The sequence below is a fragment of the Rhyacophila brunnea genome, unplaced genomic scaffold (genome assembly GCF_057557595.1).
Source record: "Rhyacophila brunnea isolate RB1 unplaced genomic scaffold, BYU_Rbru_1.0 scaffold_13, whole genome shotgun sequence".
NCBI classification, from domain to species: domain Eukaryota; kingdom Metazoa; phylum Arthropoda; class Insecta; order Trichoptera; family Rhyacophilidae; genus Rhyacophila; species Rhyacophila brunnea.
In genome coordinates this window covers 396,487-423,779 of record NW_028232785.1, presented here as the reverse complement: position 1 = coordinate 423,779, position 27,293 = coordinate 396,487, and the positions used below count along the sequence as shown (strand labels likewise).

At 34.5% G+C, this 27,293-nt stretch overlaps 2 protein-coding genes across 7 annotated transcripts in view; both read left to right on the top strand.

Annotated features, from left to right (window-relative positions):
• The window catches only part of cnc (NFE2 like bZIP transcription factor cap-n-collar), a 222,372-nt gene extending 217,515 nt beyond the window's left edge, over positions 1 to 4,857 (top strand). For 3 of the 4 annotated variants that reach the window (XM_085941546.1, XM_085941547.1, XM_085941544.1), the window contains one exon: positions 4,319 to 4,857. In XM_085941546.1, coding sequence (XP_085797672.1) covers positions 4,319 to 4,404 — 86 coding nt within the window. In that variant the 3' untranslated portion in view covers positions 4,405 to 4,857. The remainder of the gene's footprint in view (positions 1 to 4,318) is intronic. The other variant, XM_085941545.1, reaches the window with a different exon arrangement.
• A 9,323-nt stretch (positions 4,858 to 14,180) lies between these two features.
• Positions 14,181 to 27,293, top strand: part of LOC147076064 (uncharacterized) — a 28,182-nt gene continuing 15,069 nt past the window's right edge. Inside the window, exons 1-2 of one of the 3 annotated variants that reach the window (XM_085941548.1) lie at positions 14,181 to 14,709; positions 24,926 to 26,745. In XM_085941548.1, the coding sequence (XP_085797674.1) occupies positions 24,940 to 26,745 (1,806 nt within the window). In that variant the 5' untranslated portion in view covers positions 14,181 to 14,709; positions 24,926 to 24,939. Of the gene's footprint in view, positions 14,710 to 20,431; positions 20,565 to 24,194; positions 24,375 to 24,925; positions 26,746 to 27,293 lie in introns of those variants that run through there. The other 2 variants (XM_085941549.1, XM_085941551.1) reach the window with 2 other exon arrangements.

The window sequence follows — 27,293 nt, the reverse complement described above, 5'->3', positions numbered from 1 at the left end:
ATTCTTAGGTCAATAATTATTACATAACAATCATTATTCGTAGGATGTTTTATCACATTTGAATGGTCAAAGACATAGCTTATAATCGGTATCTTTAGAATTATCTTCAAATGTGTTAATCGTGTTCGTTATTTGAATAATAAAATGCCTAATTCTTGTCAAATTTGGGATCACAAAAATTATAAAATATAATTTTTTATCGTAAATATGTCACTATATAATGTTAACATTAATTTTACTAATGCGTTTAAAAATTATTAAATATAAAAAATCTTAACACCACTGCACATGGATGTACTGAAATTGATTATATTCTAAAACATTAGAGCGAGAGGTTTAAAAGAATACTATTTTATGTAATAAAAATACTTTATGCAGTCATCAAATGTTTAAAATAAATATAAAGCATAATAAGGCTTTAAAATTATATAAATATATTATCTACAATGTTCTGTTCTGAAAATACCATAAAATCTCTGGCCGTTAATGAATTTTAAAAAACTAACCAACACCATCTGTAATATGTATTCTTAATTCAACGAAAACAAATAGGTATGACTGAAAAAGTGTGTACTATTTTGCCGGATCGCCCACAGGACACCAAAACTATTATGGTTTGGTTTAGGCAGGTTTAATTGATTTTTAAAAACTAACCAACACCGTCTAAATTTTGTGGTCTTAGTTCAATAAAAACAAATACGTATGACTGACAAAGTTAAGTGTGCACTATTTATGTCGGATCTTCATACCTACCTCCATCTTTTGCCACTGCTTGACTTGATGAAGCTCGCGATGTGATCGAAACATATCATAACATATTACATTGGTGAACTTGGTTATTACGAAGAAGATGGAACCGACTGAATTTGCTCGTTATAAGCATTACTCGTAATATCATTATATAACATTTTTCGCGCCACGTTCTATTTAACCCGGCACCTGCCTCAAAAATCGTATGACGCACCATAACTACGCATGAATTTCATTATCGTCTTTGTTCTATACTAAAAAAAGCAATAAAAAATATGTCACAGCTCCAGTCGAGAACCCAAAGCCATTAAGATAATTTCGACACACTAAAAAACCGTAATAAATCAGTTATAATATCAGAAACACTCGAACAAACGAATGCTATCCAAATTTGAAAGAACTTACCGCAAGTCGCCATTTTGTAGCAACTAGTTAGAGCTGTGTGTAATATTTCGACACTTGTGCATACGTTCCCACGAATCGAGCGTTACTAATTTTCAAGTGCATATCGATAAATCACATATTAATGTCTTCGGGTTGATTCGTAAACAAATATAAAGGGGACCCTTTTAATATATTTAAACTACACAAACACTTCACTTATTGAATATTATTGATAAATTAACACAAACTCACATATTAAAAAAACAAACAAATACAATAATAAACCTATTTTAAAATTCTTTAGATGTGTGATATATTTTAAAGCAAGGTGACAGACATAACGCAACATCACACGTTGGGCACATATAGCGAGAGAGTTTTGTTTTTTTCGGATTTTTTTTAGAATTCCCGCATACGAAACATCTTCTTCTAGGCTTATCGGTATTTTGTGTCGGTAAAATGTATTTTGGCAAATGTCCCGTTGCACTTTTGGGCAATAATCGTACGGGATTATCGCTAGTTGACGCTGTCGGCTTAGGCAGGGGTGCATTTGAAATTCTCACACAATATTTGTCCACTAGTTGTTTTATTACACAGAGTTGAAAATCGCCCAATGTTTTTTTGTCAGATTTAATAAATTTATATAAATAAAAAGCATTTAATAAATATAAGTCGATCATGTGGAATGCGACCTTTTTATACCACTTGATCGATTTTCTCATACACGACAAGTTGCTAAGCATCATGTCGGACTTATCTACCGTACCCATATTTTTGTTATAATCTATAACACATTTTGGTTTTTCAATGTTTTCGCCAGTTCTATAGTTCACTTTTCCCGTTGGTCCAAATGATGCATCGTGGAGGGTGGATAGCATGTGAACATCCCTCCTATCGTGCCATTTCAGAGCCAAAAGTGGACTATTGTACTTAGCCTCGGTATCTCCCTTTTTCAGTTTGCTGAACTCTGGCATATCTTTACGATTTTTTCTCACTGTACCGCAAGCATTCGTTTTGTGAGAGTGAAGGTATTTAAAGAGCGCCGGACTCGAATACCAGTTATCACACCATAAGGTGTGACCTTTCCCGATATAGTCTTTCATTAGCGTTGTCACTACCGCACCGGAAATACCGAGATTTTCATTGTCTTTTATGTCAGTCCCTTCCCCACAATAAATTATAAAGTCAATAATATATCCTGTCATTACGTCACACATCACAAACATTTTTATTCCAAATCGATGTCTTTTGGAAGGAATGAATTGTTTAAAAATTAATCTACCCTTAAACACGATTATGCTCTCATCTATGCAAAGATTCTGATACGGTATCATCGTTTCCCTAAAAATTGTTCTTGTGTGTTCTAACAGTAATCTAATTTTAGCTAGTCTATCATTTGAGGCGGTCACACTAGGATCAGAAAAATGAAGCATTTGTAAAATAAGTTGGTATCGATTTCTAGCCATTATTTTCCCAAAAATGTCTGCATGCAGGTAAGGATCGGTACTCCAATGTTCCTCTATCGACGTGTGCTTATTTCGAGTCATCAGCATTGATACGGCAAAAAATGCATACAACTCCGGCACTGACGTGTCTGTCCAATTGTGTGACCGCGATTTCGGTCCGAGGTCTCCCGCACTGTACGAATGGTTAAAAAATGTATTCGTTTGGTTCACTATTTCCGACATTATATTTTTATTCAAAAAATGTTCAAAGAAAAGACATTCGGGAGAGGATTCGTCCAAGTCGTTCGATGTCACGCCAGATCGACAATCATTGAATTCGTGAACCATTGGAATATACAGACCAGTTCTCCATGACCGCAAAAATTCAATTGGCTCGTCAGAGTCCGTATCGTCAACATCATGATCAGTCTCATGTTGTTCCAATTCCTCTTCTGACATGTCATAATCTGAGTCCAATTCCTCATTAGTACGCACATTTTCATCCTCCATATTTACGCACTATAAAACTATGAAATGTTTTTAAAATGTTTAACTACAGTATTAAGAAACGCCAAATCACAGAAACCATTAAACTCACACACCATAGTTATTGATATCAGTATTAATTTTCACATTCACTAAAATGGGACACGGTAGACAGTACAAAAAGTATTTTAAAAATCGCGATAAAATAAAATCATACGTTCAATAGTTAATCATGCCAGTTTTAATGTGATAAGTACACCAGACAGCAAAAAAAGTATTTATCAAGGATTGCGGTAAATATTCAACTTGTATGCGATAAATACAATCCCGCGCAATGGCCCGCTCGGTTGAAAGTCTGTCGTATACTGCGCAGTCGCGGCGCGCAGTTCAAACTGATTTCTGTCGACCGGCAAAACTTGGCCGTACGAATTGGTTCGAAACTTTGGTGATTATTTTATATTTAGAACCAATGCTTTTAAAATATGTCATAGGTGGCAGGAGAAGGACAAATCAGGCCAAATTTACGTGAAAAAATCAGTCCCGTATGATAAATATGGACGCGGTGGCATCGATTTATACACATGCGCATTGCGAATTTGGCCGATTTGTACAAGGTGTGTGACATCGGCGCCGGCCGGGTTAAGGATAGAATATAAAAAAATTGAAAACCATCGTAAAAACCCCTAACAACAAGCTTGGCATTCATAAACTACATAAGAAGTTGTTTATTGTAATGAAGTGCTGAGCCACCGGCGATGGTAGGTACCTACTGACTCCACAAAGCTTGGATTTTTTACATGCAATTTCAACCATATGTTTGGATACTTTTTCAATGTTGTCGGGGAAAACACCAACTTAGACACTTAACTAGTGTCTAGTTAACTGCCCGGTCGCATTTTATTGCTTAGGGTCGAAAATGTTGTTTTTAAACGATCGACACATTAACAGTTTTGCTTGGTATACCCGAGAAGTTGTTCGTTATTAAAGTGAATAAATTTATGGAGAAAATCATAAACTAAAATGTCAACGAATGTTTCCTCATTACATCTGAGATCTCGCTATTTCCGTGATCGTAATAACCAAGTTCGACTGTACATTTTTTCACATAAGATGGTCACATAAAGTAGCGGTTAATATCCACGCAGTTGATGTATATTTCTGTTAAAGCTTCTCTACGCTTCTTCGGACGTTACAAATCTATCACTGGCAAAATTATATTATGGAATTTATGTTTTTTTTTTTATTGTTTACAGTCGAACGTCATATGAGTAGCAACGGAACGTCAGACGAAGAAATCGAGCGGATAAAAATCAAGCAGAGGAAGACCTTCGACCAATAATAATCGTTGGATAGTTTTATTTCCTGTTACTCCGTTCAAATGAGATGGTAACTTTGACCCGTCGGTCCAAATTTAGCCTGGATTCTTTACATCAGTAATACGCCACGCCGAATTTCAAATATCACCTACTCCGTGAGCTTGCCTGATCGCGGATAAGGTAGAAATTATTTTGAAGGGATCGTCAAAGTTACCTGGTATGTTAGCGAGTCAAAAAAGACTGCTACAATATTACAATATGTGAGAAATTCTACTGGCATTTATGTGGTAGAACTGCATTATTTTGGCTAGAACGAGGTTTATATAATTTACGTAGGAATCTTTATTTTTAAAGTTTTTATGATGATCGGTTGTTGCCCATTCGCCCAGCGCTTTATCTAACAAATTTTGTATTACATCAAAACCGTTTTGTCTCACGTCGGGTGCCGATATATATAAACCTCTTTCTAGCCATATAAAAAAAATTAACTGTTGTGAGGTTTATGTTTTTTTTCTTTTGAAGCAAAAACTGACAAATCCGCAGCGATTTTCTCCGGATCTTGCTGCGTTTGATTCCAGTAAAAAGGCACGTTAACGTGCTATGTAAAAATGAATTATATTTATATTATATTAGGATATACTATAATATAGTGTACGATAACTTTAAATATGTAACAATAATTAATTTATTGTAAGAAACTGTGAGTGTTTTTGAATACATATAAATATTTTTTTTATATTTCTTTTAAGGCTATCCTAGTGTGAAATTTGTTAAAAAAATTTAAACATTTAAACATTTTGGACCCATATGCCGTAAAGCATTTTGTTGTAAATATAAATATTTTAATTTATAAAGTCTTCTTGTATCAAATTCAGAATTATCCTATATAATATATAAATATGGGATAGTTTTTCTTTTGATACCGGATGACTAATATATTACTCTCAGTATTTCGCGGACATTCGATTATGATGTTTCGAATTGTAGACATTTTACTATATGTCTGTCAAACGGAACATCAAAAATTTACATAATTTTGAGACTTTATTTTTAAGTAATCAAAGATCTTTATATATAATAATATATTGTGAACATTATTGATACGTACTCGTAATCCCGTATGTGGCTGCAGTTTTGCTATCACGTAATCTTTGTGCGCGTAATAATATGCTATCTGAAATGTCACTCTGGGATAGCTTTAATTTTTACAATATGTTTTTTTTTAACAAAGCAAACCGTACATTAAAATATTCAAATTATATTCTCACAGACCTACCATTATGTATTTTGTAAATATAAGCGTATAGATACATACTTACCATATTGAATTTTTTTTATTATTTTTTTTAGATCGTATTGGACTTTGCTGTTTTATACTTAACACCACACTGAAAAAAAATGAAGCACCACAAAATTATTTCACGAATGACAACTTTCAGTAAAACAAAAGAATTTCACTCTCATACAAAACAATTTTTTTGTATTTAAACACTCGGTGATGATTCTATAATAAGAGAGATAAAAATATATTCTGTGCGTCGGCAGCATTAAATGGAGTGCTTGCTTGGTAACAGAATTACCATTATTCCATCAAATCAAGACGATGTATATTACTATCGTGCTAGAAAATAAATCTCAGAGCACAAGTGTGAAGCTTGTTACAAAATAACCTGCGTTGTAAATATATTACATTCATATTTAACGGCTCCGTCTTGCTTTTCTATAACTACTATAGTATTTATCGTTTGATCCGTGTGATATTTTTTGTCTCATTTAAAATTGTCTCTTTCATATATAAAAACATTATCGAGTATTAATGATGTTTTTATTTTTATAAATCAATCACGAATCGGATTGCATCATGCATTTATAGATCCAGCGACGTTTTCATCGTTTCACTGACAGATTGTTTCGTCTTTTGAATTTCGTATTATTTCTTTTAAATATTTTACTGGCAGTTGTCATAGTTGATAATTTTTTTTTTTTTTTGGTAGTTACTTGATCCAATAATAAATACATAAAACAACTCATGTTTTTTGTTCATTTGTTTAATACAACAAAGTATTTTGTACATAATACCAAATATGTAATTTTTTTATGTATATCAAACCAAACAGCAAAGACAGCCGAGTTGTATCTGGATATAGCTCGGTCTGTTACGGCCATTACTGTTATTGTTTCAAATAGTTATGTAAAATAAAAAATTTAAAAAAAAAACCAAGAAAAATCTATACATTTAGGAACAGAAAAACACAAATTTTTGTAAGATAAAAACGCATTTTTGCCCCGTATTTATTTTGTTTGAAGTATAATATTATTAACTTTAATTTTTATTATTAACCCGGCCTGGTTTCGCCCCTGAAATAATGAAGTCTTAAGCAACGCATTTGCTTAAAATTTTTGTTGGTAATTCAGGTATACCCTGGCTTCCTTCGAATACTCTCCGCCTGTCTGCTGGATATTAATCTCATGCGATCGTTCTTTCGGTGCATTTGTCTAAACTGCGGAGTCTCGCAAGGTTGATTGATCGATGAACTGAACTGACAAAAGAGGCCATCGGCGGTTTTTTTAAAGTAGATGAAAAGTGGTACCAAAATCTCATAAATTTGTGTATTTTGAAGAAAAACTAGATTTTTTGCAAGGGGGTCTCCAAACCTGTCAGAGTTTTTGGCCTCCACTTGCTTAAAGTCGTTAGTCACTTTGATAGACCATAAACGTTAGTTTTGTATCTTATTTTGCAATTATTACCGCTTTTGGCACGTTCTTTTTACAGAGTTTATGTCCAGCGTTCTGAGGCGTAGGGTGCACAGGTTTTACAAGCATCTAATAATAATTTAAACTTAACTCAATTGTAACCCTAACCAAATACGACTGTTGGTAACAAAGTCAGCATTGTGTGAATAATTAACACTACACACTGCTGCTTTTGTTGCTTGTAGCTTTAATTAAAAAAAAACATGTTTTTTTGCTTTTTTTTTTACTGCGTCTCGCAAAAAGTATAAAAAAATTATAAGAAAAAAATTTTGAATTTTTGTGATTATTACTTTAAATATATTTATATAATATATCTACTGTAATAAAAAAAATAGTACCTATTTAATAAAAAATATTGTATTTTAAGTATTTTTAAAAAGATAATAATATTACAAATTTATAAATAAGGGCTAAGTTATTTTTTTATAATATACCTGTAAAAATTATTTTTTAAGAATATTTTATTATTAATGTATTTAAATGTAAGATATCATTATTTAGAGATAAGTTAGCGGTCATTTAGAAAGAAAAAGACACCGTCGGAAACAAAACAAGACAAGTCCGAATGAATCGTAATATTATTATGTTGGAGTTGGCCGCTTTTGTTATCGGCGGTGTCCGATTTAACAAAATAATGAAATAAGAAATCGGACAGCGGATTCCTTGTGAATAATAAAAAAAAAACAAATTAATTATAAATAACTACAAAGGAGTCCGGTGGCTGTAAGAAATAGTTTTTAATAAAAATGCTGCAATGAATTATTATATTTAGGATAATAAGATTACCAGGTGCAAAAACGTACTATTATGGTTTTTTAATTTTTTTTTTTACTATCGCAACATTATTTTACTTTGCCAATTAAAATTGTATTGTTTGTTCCAGCTGCAACTCCGTTGAAACGGTTTAAATAGTTTTTTCTACCCCTTCAAAGCTAAGTTTGATAACTACTTCAATTGTTCATGTGACATCTTTGTGTATGATATTCATATGGGATTTGGATTATTTTGATACCAAAACGCAATCACTATATGTAATTCACGGATCTAAAGTGTTTTATACACTAAACTAAACTGCTGGATAATTGCCAGTTCGCCGTTAAGTTGACTTATCGTTTGATAACATTCTGAGTCATCTGAAAGCATTTCAAACTCCAGCGCATGTATTCTATACACAAGACTGCTATCGGCGGCTATTGAGGATAGTTTCTCATATTTTTGTATCGAAGTATTATAATTGTTACAATAAAACTGTCTATCTCGCTCTAAAATTTAGCACACCCAAGAGAGGTGTTGTTAAAACATAGCGCTTATTGTAATTGTTACAATAAGTGCTAATACTTTGATACAGAACTGCCCTCGATAGCGGCCGATAGCAGTCTTGTGTAGAATGGATGCACTGATATTGGAATATTTCAAATCTAGCTAACGCATAGATAGGGACAGTTGGAAATGCACAAAATTTGACAACACTAGCTGGAACAAACCTTATCTCATCATTTTCTTATTTATTGTTTTATTTCGCTTGAAATAATGTTGCCATACTTTTTTATTTATTCTTTTTCTGCAACGTTTTTATTATTTTTTAAATAATGTTGCCAGAGTTTATCTTATTTTTTCTTTTTCTTTAAATCTATTCGAGAGAGCTGTAAGTACTTACTTTGTTTTTAAAGGATCACCGTGTTGAATATTTTGTAAAAAAATGTGCTTTTTTATATATCATATATCTTTTATCATTTAATAATTAAACTAAACAATAATAAATATGTTTTTTTTAAAACTGTGTTTAAATTTTTTGACGATGTACACACCCAAAGACACCTATGCCGTTTTTCTTACATAATTTTTACTGATACTTTGACTGCAATCCGCTAACATATCGCCTCTTCTGCTCGGAGTGTGGAACTATCCGTCGACTCAAGTCTGTGTCGGTCAAATCTGGGGCATTTTACCGTGATGTGAACAATGTCCTCTCGAGCCAGGTTCACCTCAGAGCTGCAAATGAAGACATTTGAATACAAACAAGTCCCCTGCAGTCAGTGCTCGAAATAGAAAATTTTACGAACCGGAACGCTCAATATTTTTTCAAAAAATATGTGCAATATTCGATATAATAATACAAAAATATCTCAGTTTTACATAATGTACTTTATAAAACATTTTCATCACCACATTCGCCCGAATCAGTTGTTTGTGACATCAAAATATATAATAATATAAGTTTACGAAATCATAACGTTAATATACAAATATAAATATCTAAATGTATATGAATCTAATTGGAGTAGGAAACATAAAAATACATTAAAAATAATGGACAAACCAATACAATTTCCCATTGGTTTCGTCAGTAGTTTGAATAAATTATAAATGTATAACTAAGTGTAGATGGAAACATGAGTAAAGATACCTTGTCGTAATTGATTTTTGGGTTTTTACCAAGTGTACTTCTTCCTTCTTTCCTCGATATGTTATAATATAATTATTATGTTTGATTATGATATTATGACATCTCTTGATAATGGCCTCTGCACTGCAACTAGCCCGAAACGTCAAGGAAAGAAGGAAGAAGTCCATGCGGTGAAAACCCAAAAATCAATTATTACGATGACAACAACCGTGAAAGTCTCAAACAGCCTTTGAGATAGATACAGACAAGACACATGCTACTTTATTGAAAGCTCTGATTTTTAGTAAATTGGAAATATTTTGATAAAACTATTTTTTAATCAAATCAAAATCCAACATGTCCGAAAAAGCAAGAGCATCAAGCATCAAGAACACAGTATGAACATCATAATAAATTAATTTAATAAAATTAGGTATTCAATTAATACACAAGTTTTACGAATGTAGCATTCTTTATTAAATATGCATATTTTTAAACAAACTTAGACCTAGATTCTTCGACTAGCTCTGGTGTGGTGATTTAGAATCAGGTCCACAAAATAAATAAAAGTGTTCCTTTGGTTCATCGAACTTTCCAAATTATTTTTTTTCTCATTGGTAGGAAGTTGAAATGAAGTGCCGCTGGTTTAAAATTATCTTGTTGTTAAATTACACACTCAGGAAAAGAGCCGCTTATTGGAATGAATTATATGAATATAATCATAATTATAATTATTTACCAACTCAACATTCACAAAATTTATTTATTTATTGATATATAAGTTTACTCATAAATAATACTTATATAAATGTAGCCTCAAATCTTGATACACAATCAATACAATGAAAAATAAATATACACACATGAATCTTCTTCTTATTGTGCCATCCCCTAGCGGAGGTCGGCCACCATCAAGGCTATCTTGTATTCGTCGTCTGCTACCCGGAACAGTTTGGTGGAGCTGCACTCGTACCAATCACGGAGGTTCTTAAGCCACGAAATGCGGCGCCGTCCTCTGCTACGCTTCCCATTGATCTTTCATTAAATGACGAGTTGGGGAATGCTGTATTTTTGTCCTCTCATAATGTGGCCGAGGTATTGTAGTTTCCTGGTTTTGATACTACGTAGAACTTCTCGGTCCTTCCCCATTCGATTGAGAACTTCAACATTTGTCACCCGGTCAGTCCAAGGAATTTTGAGGATGCGTCTATACAGCCACATCTCGAAAGCTTCAAGTCTCCGTGACATCTCTTGGTTTAGCGTCCATACTTCCATACCATAGAAAAGAATTGAGAGCACATAACAACGTACCATACGCAGTCTCAGACCTAGGTTAAGATCTCGATTGCTAAGGAGGCGTCTCATTTTGAGAAAGGCGATCCTTGCGATCTCAATTCTAGTTTTTATTTCCTGAGACTGGTCCCATTTCTCATTGACCCATGTACCTAAATATTTATAATGGGTCACACGTTCGATTGGTTCGCTGTTAATGACAAAATTTGTGTTGGTGTCTGGTGTCGCTGTTTTTGATACTAGTAATAGTTTTGTTTTCTTGAGGTTCATTTTTAAACCATAAGGCGTAAAACCCACTTAACGCAGCAAGTGTGGCTCTCGAGCAAAATTTCACAAGTGGCGCGTAAATTAACGAAAATACAACGTAATCAAATACGCCAGCGCCCACTGGATTTGACGACGCATTATACGCGCCCGCCCCATGAGTCATCGTTTTTTGGCTTCTCGGCGATACGAATGAACGAACATACAACGTATCCATTCATTGAAAACGGCGAGCAAAATCACGCTCCTCGAAGCGTCGTCGATGCGACGGGCGAGACGCCATTATTTAAGAACAGCGAACTCTTTGTTTAGTTATTGCGTGTCCGATTTTAATTACATGCCCCGAGAAATTTAAAAATATTTTTATTGCTTTGTTATGAGAGACGTTGATAATAATAATTATTTTGTGCTGCTTGAGCCCCTTATTACATAGGTGAAGGGTAATGCGCGGGTGGGAGGGGGCCTACTCAGTAGTGAGCGCGTCGAGCGCTTTTTTGGTGGGCTTTATGCCTAAGAATTACTGACTTCATTTATATATAATATATTCTCTCAGAAAGTGTTTTTCAAATTTATATATGTTCAATAATCAGAATGATATATTCTTAAATCTTGTGAATTATTCGTTGAATAAAAGAAATAGTTAATTATAAAGTAAATAGTATCATAACACCTACTTTTGTATTTCATAAACCATCACTCAACAGGGATTTTATAAGAACCTAATACATTCGCCTAGTATGAAAATATCATTATTCATTATTTCAATTTAGTAAGAATGCGAAAATTCCAAAAGAAATTGCCATGGTAACTATTAAACAATAATCAAAAACGAATTGTCTTTAATTGGTTATAAAGCAATGTACCTACATAAGTGTATGAATGCCTAATACATTTTTTTCAGTGCATCGATAATATTTGAAAAATAGAACATTATGATGATTTTATATTTTGTTCACAAACAATCTACCTTATCTATATTATGAAACCCTAATACATTTTTTTTAAATATGGAATATCAATATTATTTTTAGCATAGTAATAAATAGGTGAAAATTGTAGAAGGCATTGTCATTTCTTCATAAACAATCTACCTGCAGGATCTTATGCGAGCCTAATACTTTTTTTTTTTAAATGCGATATGTATATTATTTTAAGCTAGGTGAAAATTCTAGAAGAAATTGTTATTTTTTTAAAACAATCTACCTGCAGAGTTCTATGCGAGCCTGATACATTTTTTTCAAAATATGCGATATGAATATTATTTTAAGATAGGTGAGAATTCTAGAAGACAATGACATTTTTTCAAAAACAATCTACCTGCAGGGTTCTATGCGAGCCTGATAACTTTTTTATAAAATAGGCAAATCAAAAATAGGTGAAAATTTTAGAAGACATTGACATTTTTTTCATACACGATCTACCTGCAGGATCTTATGTCAGCCTAATACAATTTTTTCAAAATATGCGATATGAATATTATTTTAAGCTAGGTGAAAATTCTAGAAGACTTTGACATTTTTTTAAAACAATCTATCTGCAGGGTTCTATGCGAGCCTGATACATTTTTTTCAAAATATGCGATATGAATATTATTTTAAGCTAGGTGAGAATTCTAGAAGACAATGACATTTTTTCAAAAACAATCTACCTGCAGGGTTCTATGACAGCCTAATAACTTTTTTTTAAAATAGGCAAATCAAAAATAGGTGAAAATTGTAGAAGCCATTGTCATTTTTTTCATATACAATCTACCTGCAGGGTTCTATGCGAGCCTGATACATTTTTTTAAAAGTATGCAATATGAATATTTTTTTAAGCTATGTGAGAATTCTAGAAGACAATGACATTTTTTTCAAAAACAATCTACCTGCAGGGTTCTATGAGAGCCTAATACATTTTTTTTTAAATACTATATTGTATGCAATAAGCGTCAATACAATGAGCTTCTTTACGAGCTGTTTGTTGGCGAATTTAAAAACAGGCGATTCAGCTACTGTGATTTGATGATTAAGCGTCAATTACATTGAGCTTCTTTACGAGCTGTTTGTTGGCGAATTTAAAAGCGGGTGATTCAGCTACTGCGATTTGATGATTACACACAACACTTTACATTCGCTGAGAAGCCACAAGCCAACGACTATTTTGACAGAACGTAGTTCGTTTTTTTACCTGGAGGTTTCTACTGCGCACTACTGCGCAGACGCAGTAGGCCCACACGCCGGCGTGTAGCGTGTAAAGTTGACCGGCTTTCAACTTTTCTCGGTAGAGTGTTTACAACCTGCTTGTTAGCTTGTTCGATGATTACACTGGGCGACTTTACAGGCAGATTATAAATTCGCTAACAGACAGCTCGTGAAGAAGCTTAATGTAATTGACGTTTAAATAAATAATTTATGTTGTGATTTTATCTGCACGCAAAAAAACATTGTTGTAATAATATACTTTTTTTTGTGATTTTACCGAGGCTTTGACTGCGACTCGCTGTCATATCGCCTCTTCTCTTCTAGAAGGGGATCCGTTGATCAGGTCCTCACTCCTATTCTGTTAAATAACTTTACAATTTTGTCTAGCTCTTCCGTCTCACCCACCGCCAGGACACCCTTCAATTCGTCAACAGTCTCATAGATATCCGCAATTCGCAGCTGTACTCTGTGAATTTCATATTTGGGGCATTGCAATGCTATAATATGTACAATGTCCTCTAAAACATGACATTCATCGCAGAGCTGCGATTCGCTTCTTCCCATGAGGACATCAAATCTTTTGCCCATGGTGTGCCCTGTTCTTAGCCTCAGTATTAAGTTAAGCTCATTCCTCGTCAAAGAAGACTCTACAAACCAGGGCACCTCTCGTGGTGATGGTAGAATAGACTATCTGATCATGGTTGATTTCGTCATGTTAAAACATTAATTTATTTTATGAACAAAAACACTTGCAGGTGCACGGCTTTGAAGATTTCCTGGAATTTTTAGCATACAGTCAAAAATTCGCAAAACCAGTAATATTTCAAATTTCGTTATTAAGAGGTTATTTTTAGGGAAATATATATTATTGCAATGATAATATTTTTTTAGTGTACTGGCATCCCTGCGATTGTTCTACGAAATTCAGAATTTGGCACAGAGCGCTGATGTCATTTTTTAATGTCAATTGCCGGTCGCCCACAAATATCGATAGAAATACAAAGTATTCTTGTTAACTTCGTTATCTGGCCAATAATTCGACATTAAAACGAACGGCGCGTGTCCATTTTCGGTTTCAGTGCAATATTACATCACCATTTTGCAGTTATTGTCCGTTTATTGCGTCACCTCGTTCCCGCGATTTCGCAATTCGGTGCAACAAAATATCAACACACCAGTTTTAAAATAGATTTATTCCAGTATAAAACCGCGAATAAATATAAACAGACAAACAATAACAATAAACAAATCATTCTACTTACTGTTAAGCATAAATTAGATTCAATCATCTAAATAAATATACATTCTTTTTGACAAAATAGTGAACGTTTGTTTTAGTGTTTCCCGTTTAATTATAAATAGTGAAAGTAAAAATGGTTTATAGTAATGTAACAGTGGCTTGAAATCGACGTTTGTACAATATGGATACAAGCCCTGAATCATTTAAGGTAAATGAACTAAAATTATACATATTTTAATCAGTTAATAGGTATTTTTTATCAAATTGTTCTAATGACGGAATTGTATTCTTATGACAGCTGATAATGGCTAATTATTTATAGAAAATTGATTATTGTATAGAAAAAGATTGAAGACAATACGAGAATATAAGGAAACAAAGAAAGCATTGTAGGTATATCACGCAAAATAAACTCTACAATTAGTGTTTAAATAAAAACAAAATCAATTTAAGTATTCATTCTTTGTTAGAAGTGTCATTTTTTTTTAAAGCAATGAACATTTTCTTTGTTCATAATAATATAATATGTTTTATCATTATGTGTGAATCAAAGAACTTAAACTACTGACTTATGTACCATAGTTAGTAGCGATATTGTGTAGTTTTTATATTACAGTATTTTATAGCGATTCTATAGCGTTTTTCGTATGGTTGAATGGTAACCATTTGAAAAGTTATATAATGTTTGAGGCTTTCACGGTTGTATTTTATCGTAGTATATTCTTGGGTTTCCACCGTGTCTCCTTCTTCCTTCTTTACTCGACGTTTCGGGCTCGTTGCAGAGGCCATTATCATCTCTTGGGCCATTATCATCTCTTGATAATGGCCTCTGCAACGAGCCCGAAACGTCGAGTAAAGAAGGAAGAAGGAGACACGGTGGAAACCCAAGAATATACTACGATTTGAAAAGTTAATTTTCTCTGTTGGCAACGGCGAGTTTCATTGGCGCAAATGACGCATCGATTCGCAAGAAAATTAAAAAAGTGGCCTTCAAATAGTCTTCTTCTTCTTCCATATCCGCCCCTTAGGCGGGGCATGTGGACACCACTCGGCGCCCCCAAGAATCCCTGTTCCTCGCCAGTCTTGCTTCGGTCCAGGTCAAACCAGCATCCCGTAGCTCCGCCGTATACACTATAGATAGTATTTAGCGGCCTTCCAGGACGCCGGAATCCGGTTGGCTTGAAGAACAGGCAAGCCAGGTTGAGGTTCTCTTCTGGCATCCGCAACACAGGTCCAACGTCGCCTCTTCCTTTAAGCGTGTTGAGAGGCTGCTTGGTGCGTTCCATTATCTCCTCGTTGCTCCTGAAGTCATACCACTGCACACCCAGTATCCGTTGAAAACATCTGTTTTCGAAGCTCAGTATATTATGGTTGCTCTGAGCCTTCATAAGGTGCCATGACTCGCTACCGTAAAGCAGCACCGTCAGAATGTACCAATACAATCTATCAACCAGTCCCAAATAGTACAAACCAGTAATAAAAATATTAAATTCCAGCAGGACGGAATAAAATGATATGGATTTAGGTTTCAGGTAGTTGAACAAACGTTCAACTACCATTCTACAGTGTGATATCTCTTGGGGTGTATGCAGATCATGCGTTGCTAAGGGGCAGACATAAATAATCTGTCATATGGCAACACTGGATGCATTGTTTACAATTAATATACGAAAAATGTTTGTCCATATTTGACCCTCTTGTTTTGGTTACATATTTACGATAATATGTACGTAAAGTAACTAATGATTATAGATTTCATGATTTCAAATCTCAGCGTGGCTCTGGCACAAGTGTGAATTTTGCTACAAATGAATCTGCTATGAGAAACGACTTGCACCCATTTTGATCATTAATGAGCATTGATTGCCTCAACGATTATGATAATGAAAACAAATACGTAATTATTATGACTGACAAAGTTTAGTGTACACTACTTATGTCTGATTCCACAGCCTACCTCCACCTTTTGCAAATACAAAAACCCACAAAAAAATCAGGTACAAGTATGAAGTTTGCTACAAATGAATCTGCTGTGAGAAATGACTAAGCACCCATTTTGATCATTAATGAGCCTTAAGTTGCCTCAATGATAATTATTAGTGTGAATGACAAAGTTTAGTGTGCACTACTTATGTCTGATTCCGCAGCCTACCTCCACCCTTTTCCACTGTAGTTGGCCGTAGTTTATATAAATAAATTAAACCAAAATAATATCCAATGACATTTGTTAACAACCGGTTGGCGTGTTTTATCAGCTTTTCCTGAATTTGTTTCTGTTTATATTAGTAATTCCAATGTTATGCTTTGTTAGGCATACTTAATAATATTTTGCAACAAACTGGTTCGGTTTTTACTACGGTTTGTGTTGCTAGGTCATTTTTTTGTATTTGTAAGCAGTCGCCAACATTTTATTATATCTACCTATTCTAAGAGGCTATTATGTGGTAAATATATCACCTTTATCACTTTATGTATCCATTTCAATTACATTTCAATTCAATTTATTTATTTTTACATATTGTGGACATTACAATTATAAGGTTAAGACGTTCACAACACGACATAAAACATTATTATAAAGAAGAAAGAAAAACAAAATTAATTAAAGGGATAAAAATGAAAATATAAAAAGAGAACATAATAGGTATAAACATACAAAAGCAGTGACAATACTGATAATAGAATTATACATCTATAGAAGTTCAAAGAACTACACCGAGCTTGCTAAGGAGACCCTATTTTAAGAATTTATAAAATAGCGTCCATCTAAACCACGCAAGTGGAATATATCAACACCCGAAGTAATTTGGTTGAACATAGTTATTGGCATTACCAGTGGCAGGTTGGTTCTGCACCTTGGGAGAATGAACACCTGATGCTCTCTATTTCTAAGGTAGCTATCAAGAACACACAGGTCAACACTGCCCAGAATGGCAGAGTTCTCATTTATACCTCGTATAAGTCGAAAAAAATACTAAATACTTAGAGCTGCACTGAAGAGCTATTCTTAGTAAAACGGTAATCCGTTAATTTTATTGCTCCACAGTTAACATCTCTTATTTGATTCTAAATGTATCCCATAAGAATCTCCAGTTGGATGAAAATAGTCCGTCCAATTGGAAATTAAATTGAATGCGCTTGGAGTCAAATAAGACGTGTTAACTTTGTTACTCAACGACATTTGACAGCTCGCGAAAATATCACGCCCACGGTTAATTTCCCGTGATAATTAACTGCCTGGAATTGTGTTATTTTTATCACATTTATCACTTTTTATTTAAGTATTACATTTTAAGTTAAGTGATATATAGAATAGCCTCGCAGGAACAGAAAAATACCAATTATTTTTCTGAATGCAATATTACTTCGCCTTCGTCAGGAGCTCATCACTGAGTATCGGGTGTCAAATTTAAATTATTTATTTTACATCATACAATGAATATGACAAATTATAAATTCAAAGCGTTCACAACATGACATAAAAAATAATTCTAAGATAAAAAGAACTTTTTTATATACGACGTTTTTAAATTTTCTGTTGGAATTATTATGCTCAATATGCTCAAACTTGTACTTGATATGAAGTAAATAAAAAAACAAACAAATATAGAATACTGAAATGTCATTTTGACATTTCATTTTGATTTCCATAGTAATGCGCGTATATATTAATAATTTAGTTGCTCGGACCACCCCCTTAGCAACCAATGATAGTCTTACTTTTTACGGATTTTTCTGAAATAACTTTCCATACAAAACAGAATTAACTGAAAATGAATTCAATTCTGCTTTAAAATGGCTAAAAGTATTAAAAGAATGCATTGTAATCATGTTCTGATATATTCTGAAAGTTTCAAATGTCTAGCTAGTCGGGAAGTTAGTTAAAAATCTTCAATCGTCCAATACAAATCTTGGACAAACAAGAATACGAGCTAATAAATATGTGGTAATAATAAGTGTTAAGGCTATATATACTTCAGCTGGGGCACGGTCTAAATCGATTGTGACTCTGCGACCCAAAGATTGTGCAAATGACGCGTGCAGAACAAAACATAATTTGTCATAAAAAGTCAACATGCGTCCATTTAATGTTATGTTTATTAATAATAATATACCTATTCATTGACATTTTTTCTTTTTCAAGTAAATGCGTAACGTTTTTTAGTCATCTTTACACAATTTAAGAATTAATTCCCCCGTCGCCATCACAAAACAAATTGGCGTGTTCACAGCTCGCATTCGCTCTCCGATTGGCTGGCAATCCGAACTTTCGTCGCACCTATAGTTGAAAATTATTTGCCGTTTCACTGAAGTACCGTCTTAACAATGTTGTAGTAAAAATACAGGGTAGAATGAGTAAATCATAAAAATAAAAGTACTACATGGAAGCACATAAAACAACGTCCACCTAAACTCGCCCTCACGCAAGTGAGACAGCTTAGCCTTGTGGCAATTTCTCTAAATTTTCAAAAATCAATCGAGATTCTAGATTGGCCTTTTCTTTCACAACCTCTACATAGCGTTAATTCAACTTAAAATGACATCTGATAATACAAAATTCTGACCGTTCCTAATAAGACCATATTATGGGCCTCCACAGAGTGGTGGTTTGTATTAACAGATTTTTGTTTTTACGAGAAATGGATGTCAGCCACTTGCTCAACCTATTAGGTCCATACTCTGACCCATACACAATTATTTTTAAAAACAATATATGTATTGTGTACTTGTCAGACCCAGGATTTGAACCTGGGACCCACGACGCTATAGGCCGACGCTTAAGCCACGCGGCCATCGTGGGTGTACAAAATACTTACCTACTTATATGTCTTTTTTGAGGAAAATGCAGCTTTGAAATGTACTATTTCACAATGCTACATAGAAATTACTCAATTAATTTTAACCGATAGTTTAATGATTTAATAGGTACCCCGATTTCGAGAGGCGGCTCACAGACTCTACAAGTGGTTTTAGTTCGACGAGATAGTCGGGAATTGAAGAAAATCTACCCCGAAAGTATTGCATTTCGATTACACAATATTGAATAAAAATTATCCCGTTTTTACCAATAATTCCATACATTTACATCAGCACGTGAGTCATAGGTTCACAACAACTGATTTCAATTTTATTACATCAGCAAAATAATGTCAGGTTTCGTCATACAGTGGTACTGTAGTATCTGCATCGAATGTTACATTAGCAAATACCTCGTATCTAACACTCCTACCATCACAAAGAAGAACATTATAAAAATTTCATTTCCAGACAGAAAATTCAATTAAAATCATAAAATAACTTGTCAAATTTTTGAGAAATATTGTTGTTTTATATATACAAATAACATATATTTTTAACATTTATATTTTATAGATTTTTATCTATTTTTTAATTTCAGTTATCGTATGGAACGTACGAGGTATTGCTACGTCGGTTTTGATGTACGTTCACTTTTGCTACGATCACGATTTTGCATGTGTGCGTTTGTGTTTATTTCCCTATGTGTAAAACCGTATGACATAAATTACGCCGGACGAGTAATTATCATAGAGAACTGACGTGTATTTTTCGTTGTTTATGTATACGGTTTTATACTGGCGCAAGAAGAATCGCGTTCGTGAAATAGAACGGCGGCAAACAAAACAGTGCCGTTGCAATAATCCGTATCTGCATACGTCAGAATTATTTTCTACATACAAAAAACCTTATATTCTACTTAATTTAATAATTGAAAAACAATAAAATACGTATAAATATTAATAAAAATAGTATATATAACTGAACTACTGTATATTTTTTAATATAAAGTTATTTTTTCATTAAAATATGAGTGTTTTGAAAGTTTGACGTTTGACACATACGTAGTATTGCCGTATATTCTTTTATATGTAGAAAAACCTCCATACTGAAAATATCAAAATATTTTTTTCAGTTCCGATTCAAACTTTGTTATAAAGAGACGTGCTTTTCAAAAAATATTTATTAAAAATGGATTAATTCATTAACAACACAATTTAATAGTTGTATTTATTTATTTATGAAATTAGTGGAAATTCTTTGAATGTGAGTAAATTTATTTAAAAATCTTTTTTTTTTATTTTATGGCAACCAAACAAGGAAAAATTATAAAACAAAATTAACAATGTCAAATTAGTTCGTGTTATATATTGCCTGTTTTGTTTCCAACTATTTTTTAATGAATATTCTTTGTATGGAAAGAATATTAGCGTTTTTTTTTTACAATGTTTTACTTAATTTAAATGTCTTGTATTTGGATACAAGGAAGATGTATTTGTCATGTTTTCCCCCCTCTAACACATTTTACTACATCGCTAAAATTGATTTTTAAGGACCGAATGGCTAACCACCAATTCCTGTGAAAAAATGTTATATGAATATATCGTCTCTGTTCTGGCAGAACACACTAACTGGAGAATACTAGTTTTGAGTAATTTGACTTTGAAGTTGTTAAAATGTTTTAAATGGTCTATCGTGTGAGTTTATTAAGTAATCGTAAAAAGGATGACTTTAAAATAAAGACTGTTTATTTTATTAAGAAGGTTTCCAGATGTTAAAGTTTGAAATAAGGAACATTTTGGTATAACTAACTCAATGTAATATTTTCGAATTAGTGTCTTCTGCCAGAACAGTGACGATATAGATTATCACAGTGTCAACGGTGTTTTATCTCTTGGCTTGACTGTATTGACATTAAGTGTGAAGCTTGCTATGAATGAGTCTAAAATTCGAAATGGTTTATAACTAAATCATGATGAAATGACCACAGGGTTGAAGCGGACCCTTTTTTGAGTTGCTCCGTTCCGGGAACTAATACTTGCTCCAGTTCCGCTTCGGGTAATAGGTATTATTTGTATACAAATGTAAAAAAATAAATAGTTTTAAAATAACGTTTATTAGTCGTCATTTTCATTATTAATTCTATAATAATTCTATTAACGGCTCTCCAGTTGGTAGTTTAACCCATTCACTGCGTCCAACGCAACTGGTGCGTTGCCCATCAGGTGGCCATTAGATATAATTAGCATGTTATTTAAATGTGGTAAATTTTTTTTAATTAAAAGGTCCTCAGTGCATGTTTAGACCTATTATTTGCAAGGAGCTTGTAGATGTCTGAATCCAGCTGTGAATCTTCGACGTACAGTGTTGTTATGTAAATAAGAAAAAAATGGCATGACAGTTGACTTAGTGTCAGTTGAAAACAGAAATAAATACGACATGTTTACCTACGTATGTATATATACAGAATTTTTGGCACCGATTTCAAGTGCTTATGTTATTGAGTGACGTGTATATTTTGGCCCCAAACTGGTTTCTCTCAGTGGCACGGTCATAGAACAAAGAAACGTATACCGTGCCAACAGTTTTTAATGTATCCGTCAAAGTTTAGGGGCGGTCCAGGTCTCCAAGCTGTGATTGCCTCATAGTTTGTATAAATGCTCCGATTTTAAAGTACTAAGTATTCTTCGATGCAGTTCCGTGGAAATATAAATGTCTCAAAGACAAAAGTAGTGATAAACTGCTTTGCTGAACCAAAAGCAATCGTCATTAATGGCAATCAAATCGAGCGGGTCAACAACTAAGTCTATCTTGGACAACAAATGTGTAGCTGAGTTTCAAAACCCGCTATAACACTTTTTCATTATATTGAGAAAATCAATAAAAACTTTTTGAACTAAAAAGGTTTTTGAATGTTTCAGTAGTGTTATAGCGAGATTTGATAGACACATTGATTTTGTTTCATAAATGACAGTTAGTCGTAGCGGCTTTTGGAAGAGGCGATAAAATTTTCACGTAGAGATTTTAATATCCAACGATATACCTATATATCTTAACTATTTCAAAAAAGTGTTATAGCGGGTTTTGAAATTTAGCGACACAAATGTCAATTGACAGTGTTATGTATGACGAGATTGCTCCCAAAAGCAAACTGGCATGGAGTGCATTTGGTCGTCTGAATAGGTTACATGTAAATGTAACATGGCGCGATTCACCGAGAGATGACAATATGCTATACGGTCTCCAATTTTATTAGATTCAATATGAACATTAATTCAATATTTTCATTGTTGATTTTGCTAAAATTCATGAATTTAAGAATGAAAACCTAACCTAACCTAACAACTAATCCAGTATATCGGCTATTTTCAAAATTTGTTTGCTGCTGGCTTCCTGTAAAGTGTACTGTAAACCGACAAGAACCGTGTTTTTATTTAGACATGAATTTTATGTCAGTACTATACGGCCATATATTTCCGATACAACATTTCACAGTTAAGTGTGATACAGCGAACTGCATACCTACAAGTTTCCGGACACGGTCTGAATAGTGTCTTCAAAAGTAACCTCCCATTGTGTCTTTAAGAGTAAAGTGTTCAAGCAATATGTGCTACCAATGCGTGAAAACATGGGCTCATAATGTAAGAGAAAATCAAAAATTACGAATAGCATAACGTGGTATGGAAAGGTATGCACCTCAAGCATAACGTGGAAAGATCACAAAAGATACCGATGGATAAGAAAGCAGACAAGGGAACACGATGTGATAGAGGTCACTAAGCAGATAAAATGGCAATGGGCCGGACATGTCGCTCAGCAAGCGGAAAACTGCTAGACAAATTCTGTGATACTACTAAATGCCCACAGGATTGCTGTAAAACTTGCTAGATAGACTAACTCATAAAGTTCGGTGGATGTACAAAGCAACGAAGAACTAGGGACCGAGAAGAGTGAAGGGAGCCAAGGGAGGCCTTCATCCAGTTGTAGATCGACCCCGGCTGATGATGATGCTGAGATGGAAGACTGGGCTCCACCGTCAACGCTAACATTATTGAAACACATTGTGGATAGCTAACAAGTGTTACTTTGAAATTCGCACTCAACAGGCAACCGATCTCCAGTAAGGAAGAATTCGGGATAAATTTAAACACGTGTCAAGAATACGTTATACATCGAATACTGACAACTGCTCTCGGTTTATGCATTGACGCTCATTTAATATTGGTGTATTACACACTATTGCACGTCTATAATGCGTGGTTCATTTTCGTATGATACTGTATTGGTATATAGCATATCGGAATTCTATTTATTATCTGTTCTGTGGTCTAAAACGATCAGGAGTGATGTTAGAATCATTAATAGTAAACTTTTGAATGAATTATTGCGAAGAAGAAAAGGAGAGCCAATATATTATTTAAACACGCCTCCAGCACGCGTTGCCGCCATGACAGATACCTCAGTAGAAGTCGTCTACATGCGATTACAGCGACTTCCTGTTATCACCGATTTCTTGTTGTCGGACAATAGTAGGCGGGGTAAATGTGGAAGTCAGTGGCACCTGCTAGATTTTCTCCGCCGCCTTAAAAATTTAAGACCCCCCCCCCAAACTATTCTCCTGTGCACGGTAGTTCAATCTCTTTGGATACATTACATAACACTTTCTTCTTGTGTAACCGAAAATGAAGAAACATGTCAAAACGGACCGATAATAATATTGGAAATTTTCCCAAATTTAAGTAACGATTTTACTTGGTATTGGTAAAAAATTTGGCAAGCAGTGTTGCCCTCTTTTGACCTCCGCCAAAAATATTGAGTTATTCGATGTTTGGTATTTTTTTGTTTATTTTTCTTTTGGCTGGCGACCAAATAAATGAACGGACACATCTGTTTTGTACAGAGAGAGAGCAAATTTGTTTTCGTGAAGGTTTGTTGTCATGATGTCATTTACTGTAAAGAGATTATTTTCCTCTTGTATAAACGTATGAAAGCGAAACTAAAATACCTGAGATCTTGATGTACCATTAGCTGTTGTATCAGAAATAAATAACTGTATAGCTGTGCCGAAGGGTGGAGGTAGGCTGTTAAGATCCGACATAAATAGTGCACACTTAACTTTGTCAGTCATACGTATTTTTTTTTCATTGACTAATACCCCGTTTACACATGCATGGATTTACTGCGGACAGTACGTATTATCGCGGCCGTAATAAGAAAATTTATGTGTAAACATGTATTATCCTGCAGTTGCAAGATTGTATGCATGAATCAAAAATGTTCGGAAGCTTCTGAATTTTCACGCATTTTTCGATCTGCACCTGCGCAGTAGAACGACAGTGGCGAACTTGCCGGCAAAAAATCCTAACTACATCGCGGAAACACTCGTTTTGAGGTTAACCGATTTTTACGACCTGTCAGATACCATAAAATGATAACATCGCGTCTCGCTTACTCTTGAATATTGAGATGCCAGTAAATGCCAGTATATGCCAGTAAATCCATGCACGTGTACAGGTGCTATAAGACTACAAATTGTAGATATGTTGTCAAAGTATGGTTAAAGAAGAAGAAAAATGTTTGGTTATAAATGAATAAGTGTTTTAACCTTGTTTTTTCTTTCTTTTTAGATTAATCACCTACCATGGAAGACCGCACCCAGATTACGGACCGCGATCAGTCCGTAGAGAGACGAGAGACGATTTTCCATGCCGCCGCGCTTCTGGTTGACCAGATCATAGACCGGGGGACGGAGATAGCTGCGAAGGAAAGCGAGATGGACGTAAAGGAGCACAGTAAGAAGGAGAAGCGGAAAAGGAAACGCGGAAGAGTAAGAAGGAACAAGAAAAATGGCTGTGAAAAATCTGTCGATATTAGTCATGTAGTAAGTTATAGAGATCTTGAAGGTGAACCGATTGACGTGTGTAACGAAAAGGGGACGGGAATCGAAGACGTTAACGAAACTCGTGCAAAAGTTGTTACAACGGGACCGAATTTCGTTACAGTTAACGAAACTTGTCCAAATGTCTCGAATGATCTCTCGTCAGTGGAGAAGTTAAATGAAATGGAAATTATTACGCTTACTGCCAAAAGAGGCACGGCTAAAACTGCTCCTAATCCGGGACGTAGGAAAAATTCCGTGCCCAAACCGAAATTCACGCAACGCAGCTGGCTGGATGACGATGAAGACACCGGAGAAGTCTCCGAAACCGATGAATTGTTATCGGTAAATGATAAAGTTATCGGTGTGCGTAAGGAGAATAATTACGCTTTCGTTCCGCCGGTCGTAAGTTGCGTTGAGACGCGTGATTTAGACGTAAGGGATTGCGTTAGTTCTAGTATTCTAGTTACTGAAGACAGTTCTACTGAGAATCGTGTCCAAAGTTCTACAAAATTGAACGACTCTATTGTTAGTTCTAATGAAAATGTGAAAGTACTCGATCGTTTTGACGTTAGGATAAATGAAAAATGTCAAAAGATGCAAGATGGAAAAAATGTGGAAAAAATGGCTATTGAAAAGGTCGACCAAAACAAAGGAAAGCGTGAGGTCAAACCTGTAATCGACCCACAATGTTCGTCAAAGGCTCTTCGAATTACCAGCAAAAAAGAATTATTTTCGAATAAAAATTCGAATTCTAAAATCAAAAAGAACAATAATTTCGTGCCGTTGCTTGATTCCGACGACGAAGACAATGAAGAAGCTGATCTTCCCGTTTCGAAGAGTCTACCAGCAGTGCTGCAAGACCATACAAGCATACAGTTGAACGCGTATAAAAATCGCTTCACTGGATGTAGCAATACGCAGAATTTCGAACAGTGCAATATGAACAACGCCGTCTGCGTTAAAAAGGACGTCGACGTTAAAATCGGCGTTAACGTCAACGATTTAAAGGACGACAGAAGCGATAAAATTAAACGTAGCAGGAGAAAAACGGAACCTTTCGACTTTGAACTACAGTCGGATGGAGATATGACAAAAAGTAATAAATTTAAATATGAAAAACCTGGTTTTGTTACCTCTGGTAACAACGATAAACCAAATTTTGTTAACAATAGTAATCATGAAAAACCTAGTTTCGTTAACCACGAAAAAACGGGTAACAATAACTACTCGAACAACTTTTCCGGTTCAGATAAGACAAGGAATCTCTTCTCCGGATTCATATCTGATGCAGGCGTTTTCGTGCCGACTTCCAACATGGACAAAAGGTCGTCCAGGGATTCTCTGGATAGGATTTTCGACGAGGAATGCTCTGAGGACGATTCTCTGGACGATTACGAGGTTGATTTCGACGATGGCGACGGAAGCGAGTCGGGGAACGGTTCATCGGACTGCAGGAGCGAGTCAGAGGATGAAGCTCTCCCGCCGGAGCCGCAACTCGGTAACGTTGAGTATAAACTCAAGCTGGTGACTCCGACAAAGCAGCGATTCGAGCATCTCGTCACTCAGGTTTGTATTTCGTGGTTATTTTCTTCATTTTACTAACTTTATATTAAGTAGAAACTTTGGTGAATTCGTTGAAGATTGCAAAGTTTCACGTTTCGCAGTATTCAAAAATCCATACTTTCAATCTACACTTTACTCAACTTGGTGACTGATTCACTTGTAACCGTTGAATCCTCAGTATGTCAATTAATTTCTAGTTTTCGCACAGAACAGATTAAAAAGATGGAAATGCAAAAACTAGTCGGCATAGATCAAGACTTTGATGGCAGTTTTGGTTTATGACTAGAGGTGATCGAGAAATGAATTTTTCAAAATTTGGATAATTCTCATTTCTCAAGAAATTATTAACACAAGCATAGACCCCTCCGAACTGACCTGTCCCGCATCACACTCTGTCTTAATCGAGCTTATCACGACGCCCTACGTTTGGTGGGGAGCATCAGCAGTTTTTTACACCTGGTACCATCTCAGGAGCAGATACACAAACTACGCTCTCAAGTGAGCTTTGACTGAGTTTACCGATTGACATAATTTAATAAAAAGTGTGAAAA